The sequence below is a fragment of the Mustela nigripes genome, chromosome 8 (assembly GCF_022355385.1).
Source record: "Mustela nigripes isolate SB6536 chromosome 8, MUSNIG.SB6536, whole genome shotgun sequence".
In the NCBI taxonomy this organism is placed as follows: Eukaryota; Metazoa; Chordata; class Mammalia; order Carnivora; family Mustelidae; genus Mustela; species Mustela nigripes.
Window position 1 is genome coordinate 27,520,408 of NC_081564.1, and position 22,771 is coordinate 27,543,178.

The 22,771-nt window shown below is 48.4% G+C and overlaps 1 protein-coding gene across 1 annotated transcript; it reads right to left on the reverse strand.

The window, feature by feature from the left end:
* Window positions 1-242: 242 nt before the first annotated feature.
* Window positions 243-7,417, reverse strand: IGLL1 (immunoglobulin lambda like polypeptide 1). The gene is made up of 3 exons (XM_059408993.1): window positions 7,016-7,417; window positions 1,782-1,900; window positions 243-649 (listed from the first exon to the last, which is right to left on the reverse strand). The coding sequence occupies exons 1-3, from the start codon at window positions 7,213-7,215 to the stop codon at window positions 333-335; spliced, it is 636 nt and encodes a 211-aa protein (XP_059264976.1). The 5' UTR covers window positions 7,216-7,417; the 3' UTR covers window positions 243-332.
* Window positions 7,418-22,771: the final 15,354 nt, after the last annotated feature.

Sequence of the window (22,771 nt, forward strand, 5' to 3'; positions counted from 1 at the left end):
TGGTGGAGGAAGGCCTATCTGGGTTCTGCTGTCGGTATCTCCTGTTCTGGAATATTCTCTGGCAATTCTGGGTGAGAGTGAAACTTGCCCTTCCAGAAACCTGACAATGCCTCTGTTGACTCCTTTCCCAACAGGATGAAATGTTCACATTTGAGTACACAATGTGTTTGAAACGCAATGAGCTGAGAACACGATTTCTGATTGAATAAAGAGCATTTTATTGAGTGTTGACTAGATACAGGGAGAAGGGCTGGGATGACCCTGGTGAGGGTAGATCGTCCTGGAGGTCTTGTTGCTCCAGGCCCCGCTGGGTGGGGGAGGGTGTCGGGGACCTAAGAGCACTGTGAGGGGACCACCTTCTTCTCCACGGTTTTGCCCTCGTGCGTGACCAGGCAGCTGAAGCTGCTGTGAGATTGCCACTTGTCAGGCGACAGGCTCAGGTAGCTGCTGGCCGCGTACTTGTTGTTGCTCTGTTTGGAGGGCTTGGTGGTCTCCACGCCTTGGGTGATGGGGCTGCCATCTGCCTTCCAGGCCACTGTCATGCTGCTAGGGTAGAAGTCACTGATGAGGCATACCAGGGTGGCCTTGTTGGCCATGATCTCAGAGAATGTCAGGAAGAGCGTGACCGAGGGTGTAGACTTGGGCTGACCTATGTGGACAGAAGGGAGAGTGAAAGATGCAGGCAGAGTCAAAGTGTTGGGCCGCCCTTCCCTTACCTACAGCCTCTGTGACTGTTCCCATGGTGTCCATGCTTGTTTACCAGGAGACCCTCCTTTCAACTCCAGCCCTGGACAGCAAGCAGCCCCCGAGGCTCCCAGCAGCTCTGCCATGTCACCTCTCCCAGATGCGTGAGAAGTGATTCTGTGGCCTCAGTTTCTTCCTCAGGCCAGCATCTGGCCCACTTCATTCTTCCAGATCCAGGTACTTGCCCTGTGAACTGGAGTCCCCTATCCAGCCTGCCAGGACAGCTCTGACGGTGTGTGGGGAGGTCCCAAGCCTGCGCCCAGTGGGGCATGGAGACCCCGTCACTCTCAGGAAAGGCTCTGTCCCTGCCTTCCAGCAGGAGGCCAGCCCTTGGACAGGTGAGACACCTGGGGGTTATGGGGCTCCAGGAACTGGTAAGGCTCTGCCCCATGGGACCTGCTCCTTTCTGACCAATGTCTTAGGATGGCTGTATTTCTGGTCACCCTGGCCTGCATCACTCTTGTCTCTGTGCCTGTGTCCTCGTGCCCTAGCAGAGGTTCTCAGCACTTCAGTCTAGAGCAAACCAGTCTGTTCTGTCCCCCTCCCATGGGCTTTCCCTCAGACTTCCCCTCTGTGTCCCCAGAGGCTGGGTTCACAAGCCCCAGCCATGTCCCCAGCCTCCTGTGTGGCCCTCCTAGCCTGGATGTTATTAAGCCCTTGGCCAAGACCTGAAGGGACTCTATGTAAGGCTGCCCCAGGACCCCTAGTCAGAACCTGCCTCAGACCCCACACAGCTGTCTGCCCTGGAAGAAGGGAAGGAACATCCATTTTTGGATACCCCCACCCCCAACTCCGGCGTAGGCCCCTGCAATCTGAACACATTCAACTGTCAGATTCTAAAGATAAATGTTTGTACCATTGGGTCCTTCCTGTTGGTTCCCTCAGGCCAATCCACTTCCCCCAGATCCCACAAATCTGCTAGGGGCTCTGTCTTTAAGGTTGGGAGAGTGGACAGGAAGCAGCCCCCAAAGAAAACTAACTTTCCCAGGACAACAGAGGGGTGTGACAGGTTGAGAAATGTGGTGAGAGCCACTTACCTAGGACGGTGAGCTGGGTTCCGTCACTGAAAACATACCAGGGTGACTGATTTTCAGGCCAAAATCCACCAGGCCAGCACCTGGGGCCTGCCCCGTGGGGCCCGGGCCAGAATAGGAACCTGTGATGGGCATAAAGCTGTAGTAGTGGGGCTGGGAAGTCAGCCTCCTAGAGGCTGTGACACACCTGGATGACCCCATAGCCCAGAGGTGTCCCCATACCCAACCCACTGATTGAGGTAGACGCTGCCCATGTCTTGTATATTTCTCCCCTTTCCAAGGCTGTCCTGGTCATCTCCTAATCCTCAGGGCTGATGGTGACACTGCATGGAGTAGGTGTTCCCTAAAGCGCTGAGCCTCACATAGAGCTTCCAAGGGTTCCTCTCAAAATACAATTTCCCATGGTCCAGCCAGGTGGCTTCCTCTCTGGGCCTACTGGTTGGTCTGGGACTGGGACATTCCTGACTCATAATTCTCCCATGTGAAGACCCCCCACTTTTTCTCTGCACATCAAGGCACAATGCAGTCCCACTTCTTTGATGAAGTTTTTTCTCTGATCTCTCAGACCGCTGTTTTTCTGTCCACCTATCCATGTGTTCATCCATCTATCATCCTTCCAACCAACCATCCACTTACCATCTATCCATCCAACAGTAGCTCCAGGCACTGTTTCATATCCTGAGACATGGAGGGCCTCCCTGGCTTTCATCTTCATCTCTCCCTGAAAATTCTCAGGTGAAGGCCAACAAGGCCCTCTTCCTGGTATTTTCCCAATTCCTGCTGTACATTATGTCTTTACAGGATGCAACATAGAGTCAGCCTCTCTTTTCAGTGACCCTCTTCCTGTTGGTACCTGAGACCTCCCATTCTCCTCCCCTAACCTCCCTTTCACTCCTGCCCATGCATGGCAGCTGACTCCCTGACCAGCACCCTGGATCCTCCTTCTTTGCCATCTTCCTACATTGTGGATTCCCACTACTGCCCACTGGGTGAGGCTCGAGTCTATTTCAGCTCCAAACCCTCTCCTTGACTCTTCCTAAATTGCTACTGACCATCTCCAGCTGTATGTTCAACAGGAATCTCAAATTTACCATACCCAAATGAGACTGACCACTGTTCCCCCAACCCAGCTCTTTTTCTGTCTTCATCTTGTCACATGTGACTATGAGTGCTCTCACTGCTCAACCCTCAGGCCAGATCTGTAGCTTCAATGCAATCCTAATCAAATTCCCAGCAAATTAGTTTGTTGATATTGGCAAACTGATTCTAAAGTTTCTATAGAGGGACAAAGGACTCAGATAGCTAACACAATTTTGAAAGGAAAGAGCAAAGTCGGAGAAATGACAGTATAAGACTTTGAGACTTACTATAAATCTACAACAATCAAGAAAGTGTGGTATTGACATAAATACAAACCAATGGAATAAACAGAACAGAGAGCCCAGAAATAAACTCTTATGCATAAAATCAAATGATGATTTTTGACAAGGGTGCCAAGACCATTCAATGGGGGAAGGACAGACTTTTCAACAAATGGTACTGGGAAACATAGATATTCACATGCAGAAGAATGAAGTTGGACTCTTACTTAACATCATAGACAAAAATGAACTCAAAATGAATGCAAGACATAAATATAAGAGCTAAAACAAAGACACTCTTAGAAGAAAATATAGGCCAAAAGTTTTACAACATTGGATTGGCAGTGATTTCTTGGATAAGACACTGAAGGCACAGGCAACAAAGGAAAACTAGACAAGTTGGACTTCATGAAAAATTCAAAGTTTTTTTTTTTTTTAATTTGACAGACAGAGATCACAAGTAGGCAGAGAGGCAGGCAGAGAGAGAGAGCGGGAAGCAGGCTCCCTGCTGAGCAGAGAGCCCGATGTGAGGCTCCATCCCAGGTCCCTGGGATCATGACCAGAGCCGAAGGCAGGGTAAAACCCACTGAGCCATCCAGGCACCCCAAATTTAAAAACCTTAAAAAAAAAAAAAAAGAAGAAGTAAGATTTCAAACCAATAGCTTAAGTCTACCTTAAGGAAATAGAAAAAGAAGAACAAGTTAATTCCAAAGCTAGCAGAAGGAAGGAAATAATAATGATTAGAGTAGAAATAAATGAATTAGAGAGTAAAAAAACAATAAAGAGAACCAGTATAATCAAAAGCTGCTTCTTCGAAGTTTAACAGCTTTGAGAAATGTTTACCAGACTGACAAATAGAAAACACAGAGAGAACTGGGACACCTGGGTGGCTTTGGGGGGAACCAGGTGAAGGGGACCTGGGGCCCTTGTGTTGTTTCTTACAACTATATGTGAATCTACAATGATTTCAAAATAAAAAGTTTAATTTATGAAAAGGTTATATACTGTACTATTCCATGTATATGATAGTTTGGAAAAGGCAAAACTATAGGGTCACAGAGAGATCAGTGGATGCCATGGTTGGGGCCCAGAAAGGGACTGATTACCAAAGGGAAACAAGGAAATTTGGGGGGTGATGGAAATGTTCTCTATCTTGATTGTGGTGCTAGTTACATGACTCTATGATTTTATTAAAATTTACAGCTACTATACCAAAAAGAGGGAATTTTACTCTGTATAAATTAAAGTAAAATAAAAATAGAAATCTTTAATATGTTATTATAGCCACCAAATACATATCTCTATGTCTCTATCTCTATATATCTGTATCTCTATATATCATTTATTATTCTCTTCCATGATATGCCATAGTTAATTTTACCTTCTCTTATCGTTGGACTTTGAGGGTGTTTCTACTTTTTCCTCTGAACACACATACAATATTTAGCTCAAATTCTCATTATTTCCTCAAGATAAATTTCTAGGAGTGGAATTACTTGGTTAAAAGGAACGCAGGTTTTTATGAATTTTGACACATGGTGTCATTGTTCCAAGAATTTCGTCTCCCACTGACCATCTATGAGAATGCCCAGTCCTTCTCCGTCAACCCTCTGGCGTCATCACTTTAAATTCACTTGCCAGTTTCACAGGTGAGCTTGGTCATTGTGTGGACAGCCCTCTCTCTGCAGCTCTAATCTGCCGTCAAAAAATCCGCAGCCATTTTCCCAAGATACAGATCTGACTCTGAGAGTCCCCACGTGTAAGTCCCTCAAGGATCTCAGGAAAAAGCACCAGTGCGTGAAAGCGCCTGCAGTCTGCCACCAGTCTCCCTCTTCCCTCCCCCAGTCTCTGACGTGGCCTTCGCACCTCACTCTCCCCTCAGCCTTGGCTACTTCCTTTGCCTGGAGACATCCCATCACCGGCCAACAGCGTTTTGTCTGCGAAACCAGCTGGGTCATTTCCCTCCTCCCACCTTACTGCTCGAAAATGGTCTATCGGTCTGTCCTCAAGACGGCATGTGAGCTCCTTGTTTGGGCCCCATTCTCTCTATATCCACTGGCCCTGAGTGTCAGGAAAGTGAGTGGACGTCCTTGGGCGAGACCAAGGCCTTGCAGGCACCCCTTCCCTTGGACCATTTTGTTAAGATACAGGACACACTGGTGTGTCGCAGCGTTCCTTTAACTGGCTAGCAAAAAACCCGGGGTGGGGGCATCCTGGCTCCTCCCTTTCCTGTTACTCCCACCTCCTCAATCTCCAAGGATCCGGGCACTTTGCCAGGGAACCCGCCACACACCTATCCAAGTCTTTCTAGCCCTGGATTCCCACCCTCAATCACCCAAGTCTGGTCGTGTCCTTTCCTTGCAAACATTCCCCAGGATGCCCCAGATGAAATCTGTCCTTCGAGGTGGGTCCGCCAGGTCAGGCGCTGGTCACCTGTTTGGCCTTTTCTCAGACCATCTTGGCCCCAGTGCCCACTCCTTCCAGCCCTGCAGACCACTGAGAGCTTTTCGGGCATTCTGTACCCATACCCCTTTGCCACTGTCCTTGGGTGTGGTTACTGTTTCACCTGCCCCTCTCCCGAGGGACCTTGAGCTGGGGCCAAACCTTCCTCCCCTGGTATCCCAGCCCCAGCACAAGGCCTGACCCTGCATGGGGCTCCATCTCTCTCTCCGTGTTTCCCTGGACCCTGCCGGACGCTGAGATACCAGTCCTTGCCCGACCCCCACAGGTGCTGACCCACCCTCCATGGCTGGCCTGCCAGTACAGAACAGACGCATCTCATCCTGTTCTAGCCCTTCACCACGACGACACCAGCATCCCTAGGGTGGGCGTCAGACTACAAGGCCCTCACCCAATTGGGACCCATTGCTTTGCAGGGTAGGCAGCTGAGGCTGCGAGGAGCAGACCTGTCAGCACCCCCAAGTTAGGAGATCGGGGTGGGAACAGCTGCAGGCCATTGGTTATGAGTGTTGGAGTCTGCACCAGCTATATGACACTGAGCAGATCCCCTCAGCTCTCTGGACCTCCATCCTCATCTGTAAAATGGGGATGACAGTGGGCTGTGCCTTGTGGGGCTGTTCAGGGACATTCTGCCCCTAAAGGGATTAGTGCCCACAGTGAAGGTGCTGTTGTGTCACCCATTATCATGAACGGACCCAGACACTTGGCACTTTGCCCAGGGACTTCCCACCCATACATGAGAGGCGGGGGCTGGGTTCAATCAGCAAGTGGGGGCTGACCGTGGCTCCCCAAAAGACCCTTGTGGGGGCCTTTCCCATGGAGGAGTTTGCACCCTGGGTGGCTCGAGTTCTTAGGGGGTGGGTTGCAGGAGGTGGCTCTGGTTGAAGATGCTTGGCAGAGGGTCCAGTGACCTGGGGACAGCAGGGAAGGCCCACTCTGAGGTAGGAAGCCTGCACCCTAGTGCTCCAGGGGGTGGCCCCTGCCCAGCAGGAGAAGGGCAAGGAGGTGACTCATCAGCATAAAGGAGGTGGCCTGGGCACCCTGGCCCAGCCACAGCACCCACCACCCACATGGATATCCTGCCCCTGCCTCCTGTTTCTTCCCTACCCAGAAGACCAAGGTGAGGTGAGTGAGCCGCTAGCCTTAGGTGCAAAATTTTGGAGTGCCAGAAAGTGCAGTAAGTCAGATAAATAATATTTTAATGCAATAGTAAAAAAAAAAAAAGCAAACAAGTATACCCTGGACAAAATGTCAACACTTTAAATAAAGCCAGGGTCTGTCCAGGCTGCCTCTCTTCTCACTGATTTTTTTCCCTTGTCTTTCTTGTCCCCCTCATAGTGGCTCAGTGTCCCAGGCCCAGTTCTGGCAGCAAAGACGCTCTCCTCCCACACCCCCATGACTCACTCAGTCCCTTACCTGTCCCACAGGCTCCGAGAGCTGCTTCCTGCTGGGGCTCTGGGCTCTGGGGTGCTGTTCGGTGGGGCTACTGTCTTGGGGGGCAGCCGGCCCTGGGCACCCACAGCCAAGCCCAGCAGCAGCAGGGGCCAGCATGACTTGGGGCCAGGTCTCTGCCCCCAGGGGGCCTCAGAGCCCACCTGACCTGTCCCTGGCCTCATTTACCTTCAGGGTCAAAGGACCTGCAGCCTGGAGATCCCTGGAGGAGATACAGTGGGTACCCTGGTCTTTCTTGCTGGCAGTGGGTATCCCAGTGTTCTGTGGCCCAAGTGGCCTGGTCCTCTGCCTGAACCTTCTCTCCAAGGCCCATGGCTGTTACTCCGGGGGGCTCTCTCCCAGCGGGCCATTGGCCAACTGCCCTGCTGTGGTTGGCATCCACAGCTCAACCGTCTTCCCTCACAGCTGCAAGCCTGGTCTTCCCCTGGGGCCCCGGATGGGGTGCACCTGCTCCTGCCTTCCTTCTCAGAGGGCGACTGGTTCTGCGGAGCATCTCCCCTGGGACTGGAGAGGCCATGGAGGACCAAGGACGCCAGGGGAGTGGGAGCCGCCAGCATTCGGGGCTCGGACTGGTGCTGCTGTTCTGAGCAGCCTGGGGGCAGGGGTGGCCACAGGGGAGGAAACAGGTGTAGTTTAGCAGGAAGCCCATGTTCAAGTTCGGGAATCATGATACAATTCTAAAAACAGTGTTTAAAGCACCTTGTTCAGCACCTCATGGGAGTCATCTCTCTCTTTCTCTTTCACACACACACACACACACGCAGACTCACTCACACTCTCACAGATTTTATCCAGAGGTCAAGTCATAAGTATAGCATGGACACACTGCACGCAGTAATGGCTTCCGTGAGATCCCTTTTCCATCTCCCTGGAATGCGCACACACTGTCCGTCCGGGAACCCCTGCTTAGGTGTGGGGTGGGCAGAAGCAATGAAGAGGGACTGAGCCCCAGCATGGGGTGGCCAGAGCCGGGCTCTGCAGTGGGCGCCGCCAGGAGGGATACTCTGGTCACCAGAGGGGACCAGCCAGCCCCGCCTCCCGGAGGCCCGGATGTCCCAGGGGGACCAGAGTATCCCTCCTCGCATCACTGGGAGATCACAGCCGGAGCCGAAACCAAGAGTCAGGCACTTAACCGACTAAGCCACCAAGGCGCCCCTTAATGTACTTAAAAAAAAAATTAAATCCAATTAATTAACATAGAAGGTATTATTGGTTTCAGAGGCAGAGGTCAGTGATTCATCAGTCTTATATAACACCCAGTGCTCCTTACATCACGTGCCCTCCTTTTTTTTTTTAAACCACCATGGTATTTTTATTTTGTGCTATACTATTCAAATAAACTATATTCAGATATAATTTTCTATTAATTTTTACAGTTCCCAAGTTCAGCCTTGGCTTTCTCCTCCACCCTGGTACCTAGTCCTTTTTTTAATTTTTAAATTATTAAATTATTTTATTTTTTTAATAAACATATAATGTATTATTAGCCCCAGGGGTACAGGTCTGTGTATCGCCAGGTTTACACACTTCACAGCACTCACCATAGCACATACCCTCCCCAATGTCCATAACCCCACCACCCTCTCCCTACTCCCCTCCCCCCCGGCCACCCTCAGTTTGTTTTGTGACATTAAGAGTCTCTTATGGTTTGTCTCCCTCCCAATCCCATCTTGTTTCATTTATTCTTTTCCTACCCCCAAACCCCCCACGTTGCCTCTCCACATCCTCGTATCAGGGAGATCATATGACAGTTGTCTTTCTCTGATTGACTTATTTTGCTAAGCATTATACCCTCTAGTTCCATCCACGTCATCACAAATGGCAAGATTTCATTTCTTTTGATGGCTGCATAGTATTCCATTGTACATATATATACCTTATCTTCTTTATCCATTCATCTGTTGATTGACATCTAGGTTCTTTCCATAGTTTGGCTATTGACATCACATGCCCTCCTTAATGTCCATCACCCAGGTACCCCCTCCCCTCCAGCAACCCTCAGTTTGTTTCCCATAATTAAGAGGCTCTTATGGTTTGTCTCCCTCTCTGATTTTGTCTTGTTTTATTTTTTCCTCTTCCCCTATGATTCTGTTTTGTTTCTCACATTTCTCATATCAGAGAGATCATATGATAATTGTCTTTCTTTGATTGACTTACTTCGTTAGCATAATAGCCTCTAGTTTCATCCATGTTGTTGCAAATGGCACAATTTCATTTTTTGATGGGCTGAGTAGTATTCCATTGTATGTCTATGCCTCATCTTCTTTATCCATTCATCTGTTGTTGGACATCTGGGCTCTTTCCATAGTTTGGCTATTGTGGGCATTGCTGCTACAAACATTGGGGTACACATGCCCCTTCAGATCACTGCATTTGTTTCTTTGGGGTAAATACCCAGTAGTGTGATTGCTAGGTCATAGGGTAGCTCTATTTTCAACTTTTTGAGGAACCTTCATACTGTTTTCTAGAATGGCTGCACCAGCTTGCATTCCCACCAACAAGACAGGAGGGTTTCCTTTTCTCCACATCCTCACCACCACCTGTCATTCTTGACTTGTTAATTTTAGCCATTCTGATTGGTGTGAGGTAGTATCTCATTGTGGTTTCGATATGTATTTCCCTGATGCCGAGTGATGTTAAGCATTTTTTCATTTATCTATTGGCCATTTGGATGTCTGTCTTGGAGAAATGTCTGTTCATGTCTTCTTCCCATTTCTTGATTGGATTATTTGTTCTTTGGGTGTAGAGTTTAAGAAGTTCTTTATAGATCTTGGATACTAGCCCTTTATCTGATAAGGCATTTTCACTGATCTTCTCCCATTCTGTCAGTTGTCTTTTGGTTTTGTCGACTATTTCCTTTTCTGTGCAGAAGTTTTTTTCTTGATGAAGTCCCAATAGTTCATCTTTGCCTTTGTTTCCCTTGCTTTTGGGGGGGTGTCTCGCAAGAAGTTGCTGCAGCCGAGGTCATAGTGGTTGCTGCTGCCTGTGTTCTCCTCAAGGATTTGGATGGATTCCTGTCTCCCATTTAAGTCTTCATCCCTTTTGAGTCTATTTTTGTGGATGGTGAATGTGCTTTTTAAATGGAAAAGTACAGCGAGCATAACGCATATGGAGGACGGCTGTTACGATCACATTTCTTATTGCTATTCTTGTTAGTATACCCACCAGCTGGTCCGTCTGGTGGGGCCGAGGAAAAAAATCACCGGCTAGCAAAAAAATAAATGACACCCTAGTTATATCAACTGTCACGTTTCGAAGTTTGTCTTGTCACTCAGAGGGCTGTTACAGCAGTTCGGTCAGTTGCAAATAGCATTTTGCAAAAGTGAAGTAGCCTAGAGCAGTGGGGAGAACAGAGAGGGTCCGGTGCAAGGAGCAGGGTGCTGACGGTTCACAGGATTTGGCTTCAGCTATCGAAATTCATATCAGGACTCTGGATGATGATGGGAAATGCCTTTCTTAGTGGTTATTTTGATAGGAAAACTTGAGGAAAATGCTATCTAGCAACACACTGGTTTGTCTGTGCAATCCAGCTGAAGCTAGCTGTCAAATCCACCTGCCCTTCACGGTTGGCAGACCTGGAGTTCAAGTTTGAAACCACCCCTTGTTTTAGATCCTCTAGATCCTGGTGTATCCTGGAGCAGTGAGGTCCTGGTGGCTTGTCCATCTTTGTAAGGTTTCCTCTAGTGTCCCCCAGAGTGAATTTCATGGGTGCCATATGCCCTCATGGATTCGGGTGTTTCCTTGGCATCTGTCCAACCATGGTCCCGGATGCTGTAATAGACATTCTGACTTCCTCCTCGCACATGGAGCTCATGAGGGCCAAGTGAGGTTGAACTCCATGCAGGATTGTGATTCTGTTTGGATCCCTGGGTCCCACACTTAGTGACCCAGCATCCCTGAGGGCCAGGCACTGCGTCCTGGAGAGTTCAGGGTCAACAGGGAAATGGACAAGGCACGGAACAGTAACAGGGCCAAGCCCCCTAGCAGACGTCATATAGGGGACAGGGGCAGACCTTGGGAAGCCCCTGATTCAGTCCAGTTTTTCCTTATTGTGATACTGAACCCGCTCTGGCCTCTGACCTCAGGCTTCCTGCACCTTTGGACCTGGGGCCGGGTTTGTCCCAGGGGTCCAGGTTGAAGCTGCTCCCCAGGCCCCAGCAACCCTGTGTGGGTGTGACACGCTCAGCCAGTGTCCAGGGTTCTGAAACTGTGGTTCTACCTGGGACAGCCCCAGGTCTCAGAGTGAAGGAGGGGCTGGACCTAAGCTCAGGAACCCTAGCTGTCTTGCCATGGTCTTTGGGGATCACTGTCACAGACCACATCCTCTCATGGTTGCAAGGTTGAAAATCCAGGTTTGACTGCATCCTGAGGACTCACACAGGCTGGCCTGGGCTTGTTTTCTTTTATAAAGATTTTATTTATTTATTTGACACAGAGAGAGAGAGAGAGAGACAACAAGAGAGGGAACACAAGCCGAGGGAGTGGGAAAGGGAGAAGCAGGCTTCCTGCTCATCAGGGAGCAGGATGAGGGGCCGGGAGGGGGCGGGGCTCGATGGGGGCGGGACTCAATCCCCAAACCCTGGGATCATGACCTGAGTTTAAAGCAGATGCTTAACGATTGAGATTGAGTTACAAGGCACCCCATGGGCTGGGCTTCCTCAGCTGGTGCAGTGGCAGCTCTGACCCAGCCAGGACTGCCCCCACCCCTTCCCTGGACTGGATTCAGGCCTGGCCTAAAAGCCATTTGTATTCACGGTATTTCTTATTTCTTTTTTTTTTTTTTTTTTAAGATTTTATTTATTTATCAGAGGAGAGAGGGGGAGAGAGCGAGCACAGGCAGACAGAATGGCAGGCAGAGGCAGAGGGAGAAGCAGGCTCCCTGCCGAGCAAGGAGCCTGATGTGGGACTCGATCCCAGGACGCTGGGATCATGACCTGAGCCGAAGGCAGCTGCTTAACCAACTGAGCCACCCAGGCGTCCATATTCACGGTATTTCTTAAGCCTTGGTTGAAATAGACGAACAGGAGACAAAGCCAGTCCTGTTCACCCACCTGTCCTGGCAGTTTTAATGGAAGAAGAATGCCGCCAGCAATGTCCAATGCCTGGGCAGCAAATCTCACGAGTTCCTGGGATGGAGGGAACTGCGGGAGGGCAGCAACAGCCCCAGGCAGAGAGAGAGGCCTCCAAGTCCTGGGGGGGTGAGGGCTTCGAAAGTGAAGGGTGAGGGTGTCAGGGGGGCAAAGGGGGCGGGGGACTGGATGAGGGAGGAGGGACCGCAAGTCATCAAGGAAGCAGGGCTGCAAAGATCCAGTGGGAGGCTTGGTCAAGATGTCAAAACAGCCCAGACTACCTAGGAGGGAAGGGGTGTGCAGTTTACAACCCAGTGGCGCCAGAGACCAAGGGGAAGTGACTTCTCCGCTTGCCCAAACGCGTGGTTTTCAGGCAAGCCTCTCAGCCGGTGAGGCTGAACCAGATGATGAGGGCTAAGGACGTGCTTTCTCAGTCTTCGGTGTGCAGAGAATGCCAGGGACCTGGGGAAAGTGTGGATTCACATTCAGCACGTCTGAGCTGGCCCCGGAAACGAGTTGTTTTTTTTTTTTTTTTTTTTTGGTTTTTTTGTTTTTGTTTTTGTTTTTAAAGCTCCCAGGGGGTGTCGTGGCTGCCACCCTACAGACGGACCACACTTGGAGTAAGGAGGAGCAAATGCGACTCTGTACTGCCCCCTGGCGGCCTTGTTGAGAGGTGTTCGCACTGGTCCAATAGGTAGGTGATGGAGATTGGGGCGGCCACCTGCGGCCAGAGGGGCGACTCTGGGGGCCAGATCTGACCTCTGGTGAGCTGAAGCCGAGCTCGAACTAGATGCAGAAAATGAGAGGAGAGTGCGATTTGAGGCACTTGCGCACACTTCCCAGTTAGAGGGTGGTTCCTGGAATGGCGGGGAGGGTTGTGGTTGACCTGTAAAGACAATTATCCTTGCAGCTCTATCGGCTTCAGCGGCATTCCACATAGTCCAGCGTAGACTGCCTGCTCCCCAACTTCCAGCCTCCCTGTGCCTTACCTCTGGTGAAAAACGAAGCCTCGGGGAAGGGGACAGGAGGCTTGCAGGGGATGGCGGTATTTTCCTCAGACTTTCACTCTTTCGTTTTGAGGGAGTGATGTAAGGTGGGCTAATGTTATCCTGACATTATCCTCTTTTTTTTTTTTTTTTTTTTAATCTTTTGGGGGAGTAGACTGTTCGCTTCTCATATGCTCCTCCCACCCTTGTTTGGATCCCAAGGATCACAAACCCTAATCAGGATTTGTTCAAACAGGTTCCTTCATCTGGTAATAGTGGTTGGAGACTCTGCTATCCCAGTTTTCCTTCTTCTTCTTCTTCTTTTTTTTTTTTTTTTTCTTTTCTGGCTGTTTATTGAAACTTTTCATTCTGGGTTCATTATAATATTTTTGTTATGTTAATTTTACTAAGTTTTAAAATGTTAATTCCAGTGCATAATGTACAGTCTTATATTAGTCTCAGCTCCCAATACTCCACTTTCAGTAGTACATGGAAGAAGTAGATGGAAGCTGAACAAGGCCATAGAGGATCTGAACAATATCGTAAGCCAACAAAAGCCAACAGACATCTCTAGAACAGTCCATCCACTCGACAATAGCCGTGTACACATTCTTCTCAAGCACATGTGGAACATTCCCCAAGATAGCCCTTATGGGAGGTGATAAAATCAGTCTTCCTAAATTTAAAGGGATTGAGATAACACAAAGTACATTCTCTCACCGCAAAGGACCGAAATAAGAAAGAAATCACAGAGGCAAATTTGGGGAATTCACAAATATGTGGAAATTGGACATGTTCCTAAATAGTCAATGGGGCAAAAAAAGAAATCACAAAAGAAATTAGAAAATATTTAAGATGAATGGAAATGATAACACAATGTACTAAAACTTGTGGGCAACAATGTCTTGGGTATTGCACCAAAAGCACAGATAACAAAAGAAAAAATAGACAAATCAGACTACATCAGATCTAAAACTTATTTGAGTCAAAGGACACAATCGAGAGTGAAGAGGCAATACACAGAATGGGAGAAAATATTTGCAAATCAAATACGTGATACAGGATTGATATCCAGGGTAGAAAGAACTCCTACAACCCAAAGCCAAAAATCCTAACACAGGGATGCCAGGACGGCACAAGTTGGCTGAGTGTCCAACTCTTGATTTCTCTCAGGTCACAATCTCAGGGTCCTGTGATCAAGCCCCGTGTTGGGCTCCACACTCTGTGGGGAGTCTGCTTGAGATTCTCTCTCTCTCCCTCTGCCCTTCCCCCTACTCACACATGAGCTCTCTTTCTCTAAAATGAATAAATACAGGGACGCCTGGGTGGCTTAGTTGGTTAAGCGGCTGCCTTTGGCTCAGGTCATGATCCCAGCATCCTGGGATGGAGTCCCACATCGGGCTCCTTTCTTGGCAGGGAGACTGCTTCTCCCTCTGCCTCTAGCCTGCCACTCTGTCTGCCTGTGCTTGCGCTCTGTATCTCTCTCTCTCTAACAAATAAATAAAATCTTAAATAATAATAATAAAATAAAATGAATAAACATAATCTTTAAAAAAAAAAACCAACAATCCAGTTTAAAAAATGAGCAAAAGACTTGAACAGCCATTTCCCTAAAGATACAGAATGACTGGCCACAGGCCAAGGAGTACATGAAAAAATTGTTCAAAAATCACTGGCCACAGGCCAAGGAGTACGTGAAAAAATTATTCAAAAATCACTCATCATTAGGGAAATGAAAACCAAAATCATAATGAGAAGCCACTTCACATCCACCATATGCCTGTTACTAAAATGTTCTCAAGGTCCGTCTTTTCTTTTTATGGCTGAATGATGTTCCATGGTATGGATAGACCATATTTTGTTTACTCATATGCCGATCGATGGACAAATGTTGGTTCTACCTTTTAACTGTTGTAAATAATGCTGCTATGAACACAGTTGTGCAAATATGTCTTTGAGATCTTATTTTCAATTCTTAGGCTCTATGCCCAGAAGTGGAATTACTTGATTAAATGGTAATTCTGTTTTTCATTTTTTGAGGCTCCTCAGTACATGTTCTATAATAGCTGTACCATTTTGCCTTCCCACCAAGGGCACAGGGTTCCCATTTCTCCACATCCTCACCCACATTTGTAATTTTCTGTTCTTTTAATAATAGATATCACAGAGGATGTGAGGGACTTAAACAGCCATTTCTCTATGTGCACGTCCCCAGCGGGCGTCATCTGATCCATCAAGGGTCTGCACAGAACACAAAGGCAGGGGAAGGTTGGAGCTACTCTCCCTCCCACTGTCTGCATGAGCTGGGACATTGATCTTCCTCTGCACTGGGTGCTCCTGGTCCCCGAGCCTTCAGATTTGGACTAGAATCTACACCATTGCCCACCCCCACTCCCCAGCTCTTGCGCCTTTGAACCACACCTCCAGTCTGTGGGGCTTCCAGCTTGCAGATAGCAGATGGCAGGACTTCTCAGCCTCTGTGATCACATGAAGCAATACCTTACCATAAGTCTCTAGATATTGCTATATCTATCTGTCTTCTTTTTTTTTTTTTAAGATTTTATTTATTTATTTATTTGACAGAGATCACAAGTAGGCAGAGAGGCAGGCAGAGAGAAAGAGAGGAGGAAGCAGGCTCCCCACTGAGCAGAGAGCCTGATGCGGGGCTCGATCCCAGGACTCTGAGATCATGACCTGAGCTGAAGGCAGAGGCTTTAACCCATTGAGCCACCCAGGTGCCCCTCTATCTGTTTTCTTAAAATTTTAAAAATTTATTTGATAGAGAACACAAGTAGGCAGAGCAATAGGCAGAAGGAGAGGGAGAAGCAGGCTCTCCACTGAGCAGGGAGCCTGATGTGGGGCTCGATGCCAGAACCCTGGGATCATGACCTGAGCCAAAGGCAGCCACTTAATCAACTGAGCTACCCAGGTGTCCCTATCTGTCTGTCTTCTATCCATCCATCTGTATCTCTTATTGGTTTTGTTTTTCTGGAGAACCCTAAGATAAAGGTCAAGGTCAAGGAGAAGAGAGGGGTCAGGGATGGAGTAACATTTTGTCTGAATGCAATTTTCCATGAATAGTTTTAAGTATATGAGAAAAATCTATAATTTCACTTTTTAAACTTTCCACCTGTGCAGGTAAAAATCCACCATAAACAAAGTTTATGGCCGAGTTGAGGCACCGGGGAATATGATTTAATCCAGAGGGGAGGGAGGAGGATCGGCTGTATTTCCAAGAGACGGGAAGAAAGGAGGACCCTGGGCATCAGGCTGAGCAGGTGTGAGGCTGAAGACGACGGAGAAGACACGAAGGCCAGAGACACAAGGGAATGGCCCAGATGTCTTCAGGAGGCTGAGCCATTGCTGCTCACTGGACTCCTGTGTGTCCAGATGGAAGGTTGGCCTGTGAGGAAATGGCGCTGGTTGCTTCGGATGAGTGATGTGGTTTGACATGATGGCCAGTTACACACTCAAAATACCCTGGTGCTTAAAATGCCAGGCATTGTTTCCAGAAGCTTCTTCTTCTTTTTTTTTTAAGATTTTATTTACTTATTTGACAGACAAAAATAGCAAGAGAGAGTAAAAGCAGGGGGAGCAGCACGCTCTCCAATGAGCAGGGAGTCCAATGTGGAGCTCGATCCCAGGACCCTGGGGTCATGACCTGAGCCGAAGACAGATGCTTAACTGACTCAGCCACCCAGGGGCCCCCTCCAGCAGCTTAAGATGAGCAACTAAACAAAGGCACAGGGCTTCTCCTGTCTGCTGTCCCGTCTCACCACTGCGCTGTCCACTCTCCTGAAGGAGCCTTTCTGACTGCTACCCCCCTCCACCCCCCCACACCCCCACCTTGGCTTGCTCAACTCCGTAGGGGTCCATGTCCTTTGTAGTCCTCGCCTGTGGGGGCTCTGCAGGGACTCTTTCAGACAGAGGATGAGGCTGACTCCTCCAGAGGCTGCCTGGGGCCAGGGGAGAGGCTTCATGGGACTCACAGACAAACACCACCAGCTGACCAGCCCTGTCCATCTCTCCTTGCCCTGCCAGCACCACTGGGAAGATGAGACCCCAGCTCAGTGGGAAGTGGCTACTCAACAGCCCTTGACCAGGGTTGACCATGACAGAACATCAGTCTGACTTGCAAGTAGCCCAAAACACAATACCCGAGGGAAAGCCTTTGTCGAAGACATCTGTGTTATGTGTGGGAAGTAAGATCTCTCCAAGATACAGAGGCTGAGCAAAGCTCTTAAAAATATTTATATCAGAAACAATGAGAACATACATGAGCCTGACACATGCATGCGGGCAGGGGGAGGTGTCTCAGGTTGTGCACACAGCTCTGTCTGATACCTGCCTTTTCGAGCACTCCAGTGGTTCTCTCCTAGGCTTGGCCACCACCTGGGTCATATAGGGAGTGACTTCAACCGGGGCACAATCTCAATTTGATTTGATTTGATTTTTTAAAGATTTTATTTATTATTTATTTGAGAGAGAGAGACAGAGAGGAAGCACAAGCTAGGGGTGGAGGGGCAGAGGAAGAGGGAGACAGCATTGTGGGGCTCGATCCCAGGACCCCGGGGTCATGACCTGAGCTGAAGGCGGATGCTTAACTGACTGAGCTACCCAGGCCCCCCACAGCCTCAATTTTAAAAGAAATCGCCCTTGAGCATTAAAAAAGAAACCAATAAAATAAAATTCCCTTGTGGTGACCTTTCCATTCTCTCAGGGAAAAGCTAAAATCCTTACAGCAGCTTCCAGGCCCTCAGCCTGCTCCTCAGCCACCTTGTCGCCTCTATTCGCAGAGCTCCTGGTCTGGCTGTTCAGAGAACATTCATAGAACGTTCTGGGCACCCTTCCACCTAAGGTCACCTGCATTGGGTGTTCCCACCCCTGGCCTGGCTGTCGTCGTCTTGTCCGTCTGACTCACCCTCCCCACAGCGGCTACTGCTAAGGCGCCCCCGCCCCCCTGCCAGAAAGGTCTGTCCTGCCCCCAACCAGGACAGCACTCCCATGACCCTCTGTCCCAACCTTGCTTTGTCACCACCTTACAAATGATGTATTTGCTTAGTTGTTCAGTGCTTGTCTCCTTCCAACAAAATGTGAGATCCCTGAGGGGCTGACACCTGTGTCCCCACTGCTGGATGTGTCTGTCAGATGGTATTCCCTCAATGTTTATTGAATGATGAAATGAAGTTCTTGTCCATGATGGAAAAATAAGGGAGCGGGAGTCTGGGTGGGCAAGATGGGTGAAGGCAGTCAAAGATGCAAACTTCCAGGGACGCCTGGGTGGCTCAGTTGGTTAAGTGTCTGCCTTCAGCTCAGGTCATGATCTTGGGGTCCTAGGATTGAGCCCCACATTGGGGTCCCTGTTCAGTGGGGAGCCTGCTTCTCCCTCTGCCTCTGCCGCTCTCCCTGCTTGTGCGCTCTCTCTCTCAAATAAATAAATTTTTTTTTTTTTTTAAAAAGGTACAAACTTCTAGTTGTAAGAAAAGTAAGTCCTGGGATGCCTGGGTGGCTCATTTGGTGGAGTGACTGCCTTCGGCTCAGGTCATGATCCCAGCGTCCTGGGATCGAGTCCCACATCGGGCTCCTTGCTCAGCAGGGAGCCTGCTTCTCTGTCTCTGCCTGCCATTCTGTCTGCCTGTGCTCTCTCTCGCTCTCTCTCTCTGACAAATAAATAAATAAAATCTTTTTTTTTTAAAAAGATTTTATTTATTTATTTATTTGACAGAGAGAGATCACAAGCAGGCAGAGAGGCAGGCAGAGAGAAAGGAGGAAGCAGGCTCACCACCGAGCGGAGAGCCCGATGCGGGGCTCGATCCCAGGACACTGAGATCACGACCTGAGCCGAAGGCAGTGGCCCAATCCACTGAACCACCCAGGCGCCCAATAAAAAATTTTTTTTAAAAAGATTTTATTTGACAGACAGAGATCACAAGTAGGCAGAGAGGCAGGCAGAGAGAGAGGAGGAAGCAGGCTCTCCACTGAGCAGAGAGCCCGATGTGGAGCTTGATCCCAGTACCCTGGGATCACGACCCAAGCCGAAGGCAGTGGCTTTAACTCACTGAGCCACCCAGGTGCCCCAATAAAATCTTTAAAAAAGTAAGAAAAGTAAGTCCTAGGAATATAATGTACATTATGGGGACTCTAGTTAACAAAACTGTGATGTATTTGAAAGTTAAGAGAGTTAATCTTAAAGGTTCTCATCACAAGAAAAAAAATACCTATATGTGGTGATGGTAGTTCACAAAACTTACAGTGGTAATCTCTTCGCAATAGACACATATAATCATATCCCACACCTAAAATGAATAGTGTTATATGTCAGTTACATCTCAGTTAAAAGTACATTTGACAAATGAAGCAGGTCCAGAAAGAAGTGGGATGATATTTCAGACCAGACTGGGCGTGTTCAGGGTGATATGGCAGTAGACATGATATTTCAAATATTAAATGAAATTCAAGATTCTGTTTATTTTGGCTATTTATGTTTTTCTGGATATACAACCTTTTGGATTATAGATACATAGTTGATTTTCCATTTGCTGTGGTAAGCAATGTTTTGCCATTCAATTAAACTGTAAGAAGCTGGGTGCCTGGGTGGCTCAGTGGGTTAAGCCGCTGCCTTCGGCTCGGGTTGTGATCTCAGGGTCCTGGGATCGAGTCCCACATTGGGCTCTCTGCTCAGCGGGGAGCCTGCTTCCTCCTCTCTCTCTCTGCCTGCCTCTCTGCCTACTTGTGATCTCTCTCTGTCAAATAAATAAATAAAATCTTTTAAATAAAACTGTAAGAAGCTAATACATTTTACTCCTTTTTAAAAAAGACTTTATTTATTTATTTATTTGACAGACAGAGACCACAAGTAGTCAGAGAGGCAGGCAGAGAGAGAGAGGGAAGCAGACACCCCACTGAGCAGAGAGCCTGATGCGGGGCTCGCTCCCAGGACCCTGAGATCACGACCTGAGCTGAAGGCAGAGACTTAACCCACTGAGCCACCCAGGTGCCCCCATTTAACTCTTCTTAATAGCAAAAATAATTTGAAAGTGTTTTATGTATCCTAGCAAATGAGAGAAGAACATTAAATGAAACATCAATAATCTAATTGCTTGTTCTCTGAAGAAATAATTATGAGCAGAAAAGAATCATCAGTCCCTTAAAGAGTGAAATTTGAAGCACAATATAAGCTTGTAGTTAAGTCTTTTGTTATTAAGCCTTACCAGAACTTGCCACATTTTAAAAAAATGCAGCCACCTATCTTCTCTGTATGCAAAGATACATTTCAGGTATATTGAATAGCTAAAAACAAAGCAAAACAAGCAGAAAAAAGAATGAATTAACATTTTTTTTATTAAGTAAACGCTACACCACCCAACGTGGGGCTTGAACTCAAGACCACAAGATCAAGAGCCCCTACTCCCCTACTCCCTACTAGGTGCCCCAAGTTAATGCATTATTAAACATAGAATTAAGAAGGGTTATGTAACAAGAAGCAGGAGCCAAGAAAGAAAAGATGGAAACGTTCGGCTGCCCGGAACGAACCCCCATCTGTTCGTTCTTCAGGCACCCCATCTCTCAGAGCAGAGCTGGCAGCTCCGGGGCTGGAATCCTGTCCACTGTCTGTCCGATGCTGGGGTCTTGGATGGAAGAACCCCTCAGGGAAAGACTGAAATTTGACCTGTGGCCAGCAAGGGGCGCTGTGGCCTCGTCCCAGGGTGTCCTCGCGTGGGCTGCTCTCAACCGCCTCCCAGTCTTGGATTGAGCTTCCTGCTCACTGATGCAGACTCAGTGGCAGACTCCACGGCACCTGGACTTGTGTACTGACCCAGCAGCTGCTTCCTTCCTTTCCTTGTCATGCAGAAAACTCTATGTCAAGCCCCAGCCATGCCAGTGTCCCAGATCAGTGCTGATTTTTGAAGGGCACGCCTCTGCCTCACCCTCCTCCAGTCAATAGCTGTGGCCACCACCTAAGGGCGGACAAGCCCATCATCACTGGCAGTGTTCACGTTCTTTGCAATGTGATTTTCCCATTTCTGTTGACTTCCCTCTATGCTCCACAATCTTACAAGCTATAAACCAGAATAAACTCATCATCAGATTTCTCTAGAAATCTTTCTTCTCAGTCACTTGGGGTTGGCTTCATACCATTTTGCCTGAGCTCAACTAAACCACGTTAGCAGAATTCTCTTCCCTGCATGGCTTGGCTAGGATGAGGCGTAGGGGAACACTCAACGGAAGATCTGGAAGTTGAATGCGATGCTGCGTCATTGTTTCTGTGCCAGGGGTCACTGCCAGCACTGAGGTTAACGTGGGAGAGATGGGTATAAATTTGCCTATGTTGCTTTCTTTCCCAACTGCGGATCTGGATAACCTAGAGCGAGCTCAGGCTCAACAGTAGAGGAGAGGCAGTAGCCTGTGAATATTGCTCCACCACTCACACCCCGGCAAAACATCCACCCTCCTAGTAATCCTTTGTTCTGTATCCTTCACAGTGATTCTGCTTCCCTAGTCAACCCTGACTGACACTTACCTAAATCGGAACCCTCGTACACATCAGGACTCTCCATCTGCCTCCAAAATCTTTTGAATTAACATAGTCCTCTTGGTCTCCACTGAGAGAATCTTCATTCAGCCTCTGGAGATTGTAGTAGAAGCTGTCTGGGACCTGCCTGTATTCCCTCAACACTTGCATTTCTGCTTGACTTCTAGTTTCTATCACCTGGACATCTCTGGCCATCAGTGCCGGTGTGCAGGGGAGGACAAGGGTGCAAGAAATTAGCTCCTCCCAGAGCAGCTCTCAACCAATGACCGATGAGAGTTGGTAGGTACATAGACACCTTGGTTCTCCCACCCTTCCAAGGCAGTAGTCTTGTAAGGGCCTATTCAGCCAGAGTGGCCCCACCCCGGTTGAACTGCCATTTTGTTGTAAAACTTAAATTGACTCTTGCCCCACTCCCCCACCGGGGAACTTACTTGAAAACAAGTCCTGGAAACCAGTCCCAGGTAAAAAAGCCCAAATACAAAGGTGGGTCAGGCCAGGTGGAGGTATTCAATCAGTAAGGGTGCATACTGTCTCCTAGCTACCAAGGAGTATGGGCCCCGCCCTTTGGGCACCTTTTGGGTGCCAATTCTGACCAAGGTGATAGGCTGATTCAAATGTCTACTAGGGTAAATTGTAATTCAATTGGTCACTTATGTGTGACCTAACATGACTGTGCAGCTTTCTCTGTGTGTTACAATTTCATTGGCCACCTGTGTGTGGCCAGGCCCAACCACATGGCTTTTGCTCTATAAAAATTAGCCTGTGAAACAGAGGGGGGTCACCCTCTCTGTAAGGGGCGGCCCCGACCGGTCTGTTTGACAGTCGGTCTGATTCTTGATGCTTGGCACGAAATAAAGCTTTGTTTCACCTTCGCTTTGTATCAGTCTCGCTTCTTTAATCACGGACCCATTATTGGGAGACCCAACAGTCCGAGATATGTGTTCTAGGATGTTTCCCAGGGGTCCCCAGTGGAATTAAACTCCAGTTGCACAAGAGTGATAACTTGTTTTCCTGCCATCCTTCCATTCCTTATCCACGTTTTGTAGGAGCATCTCCTAAATATGCTACTTGCATTCGATTCAGGATTGGATTCTTGTGAAACCCTAAGCAGCTGGTCATGGTCATAAGAAGC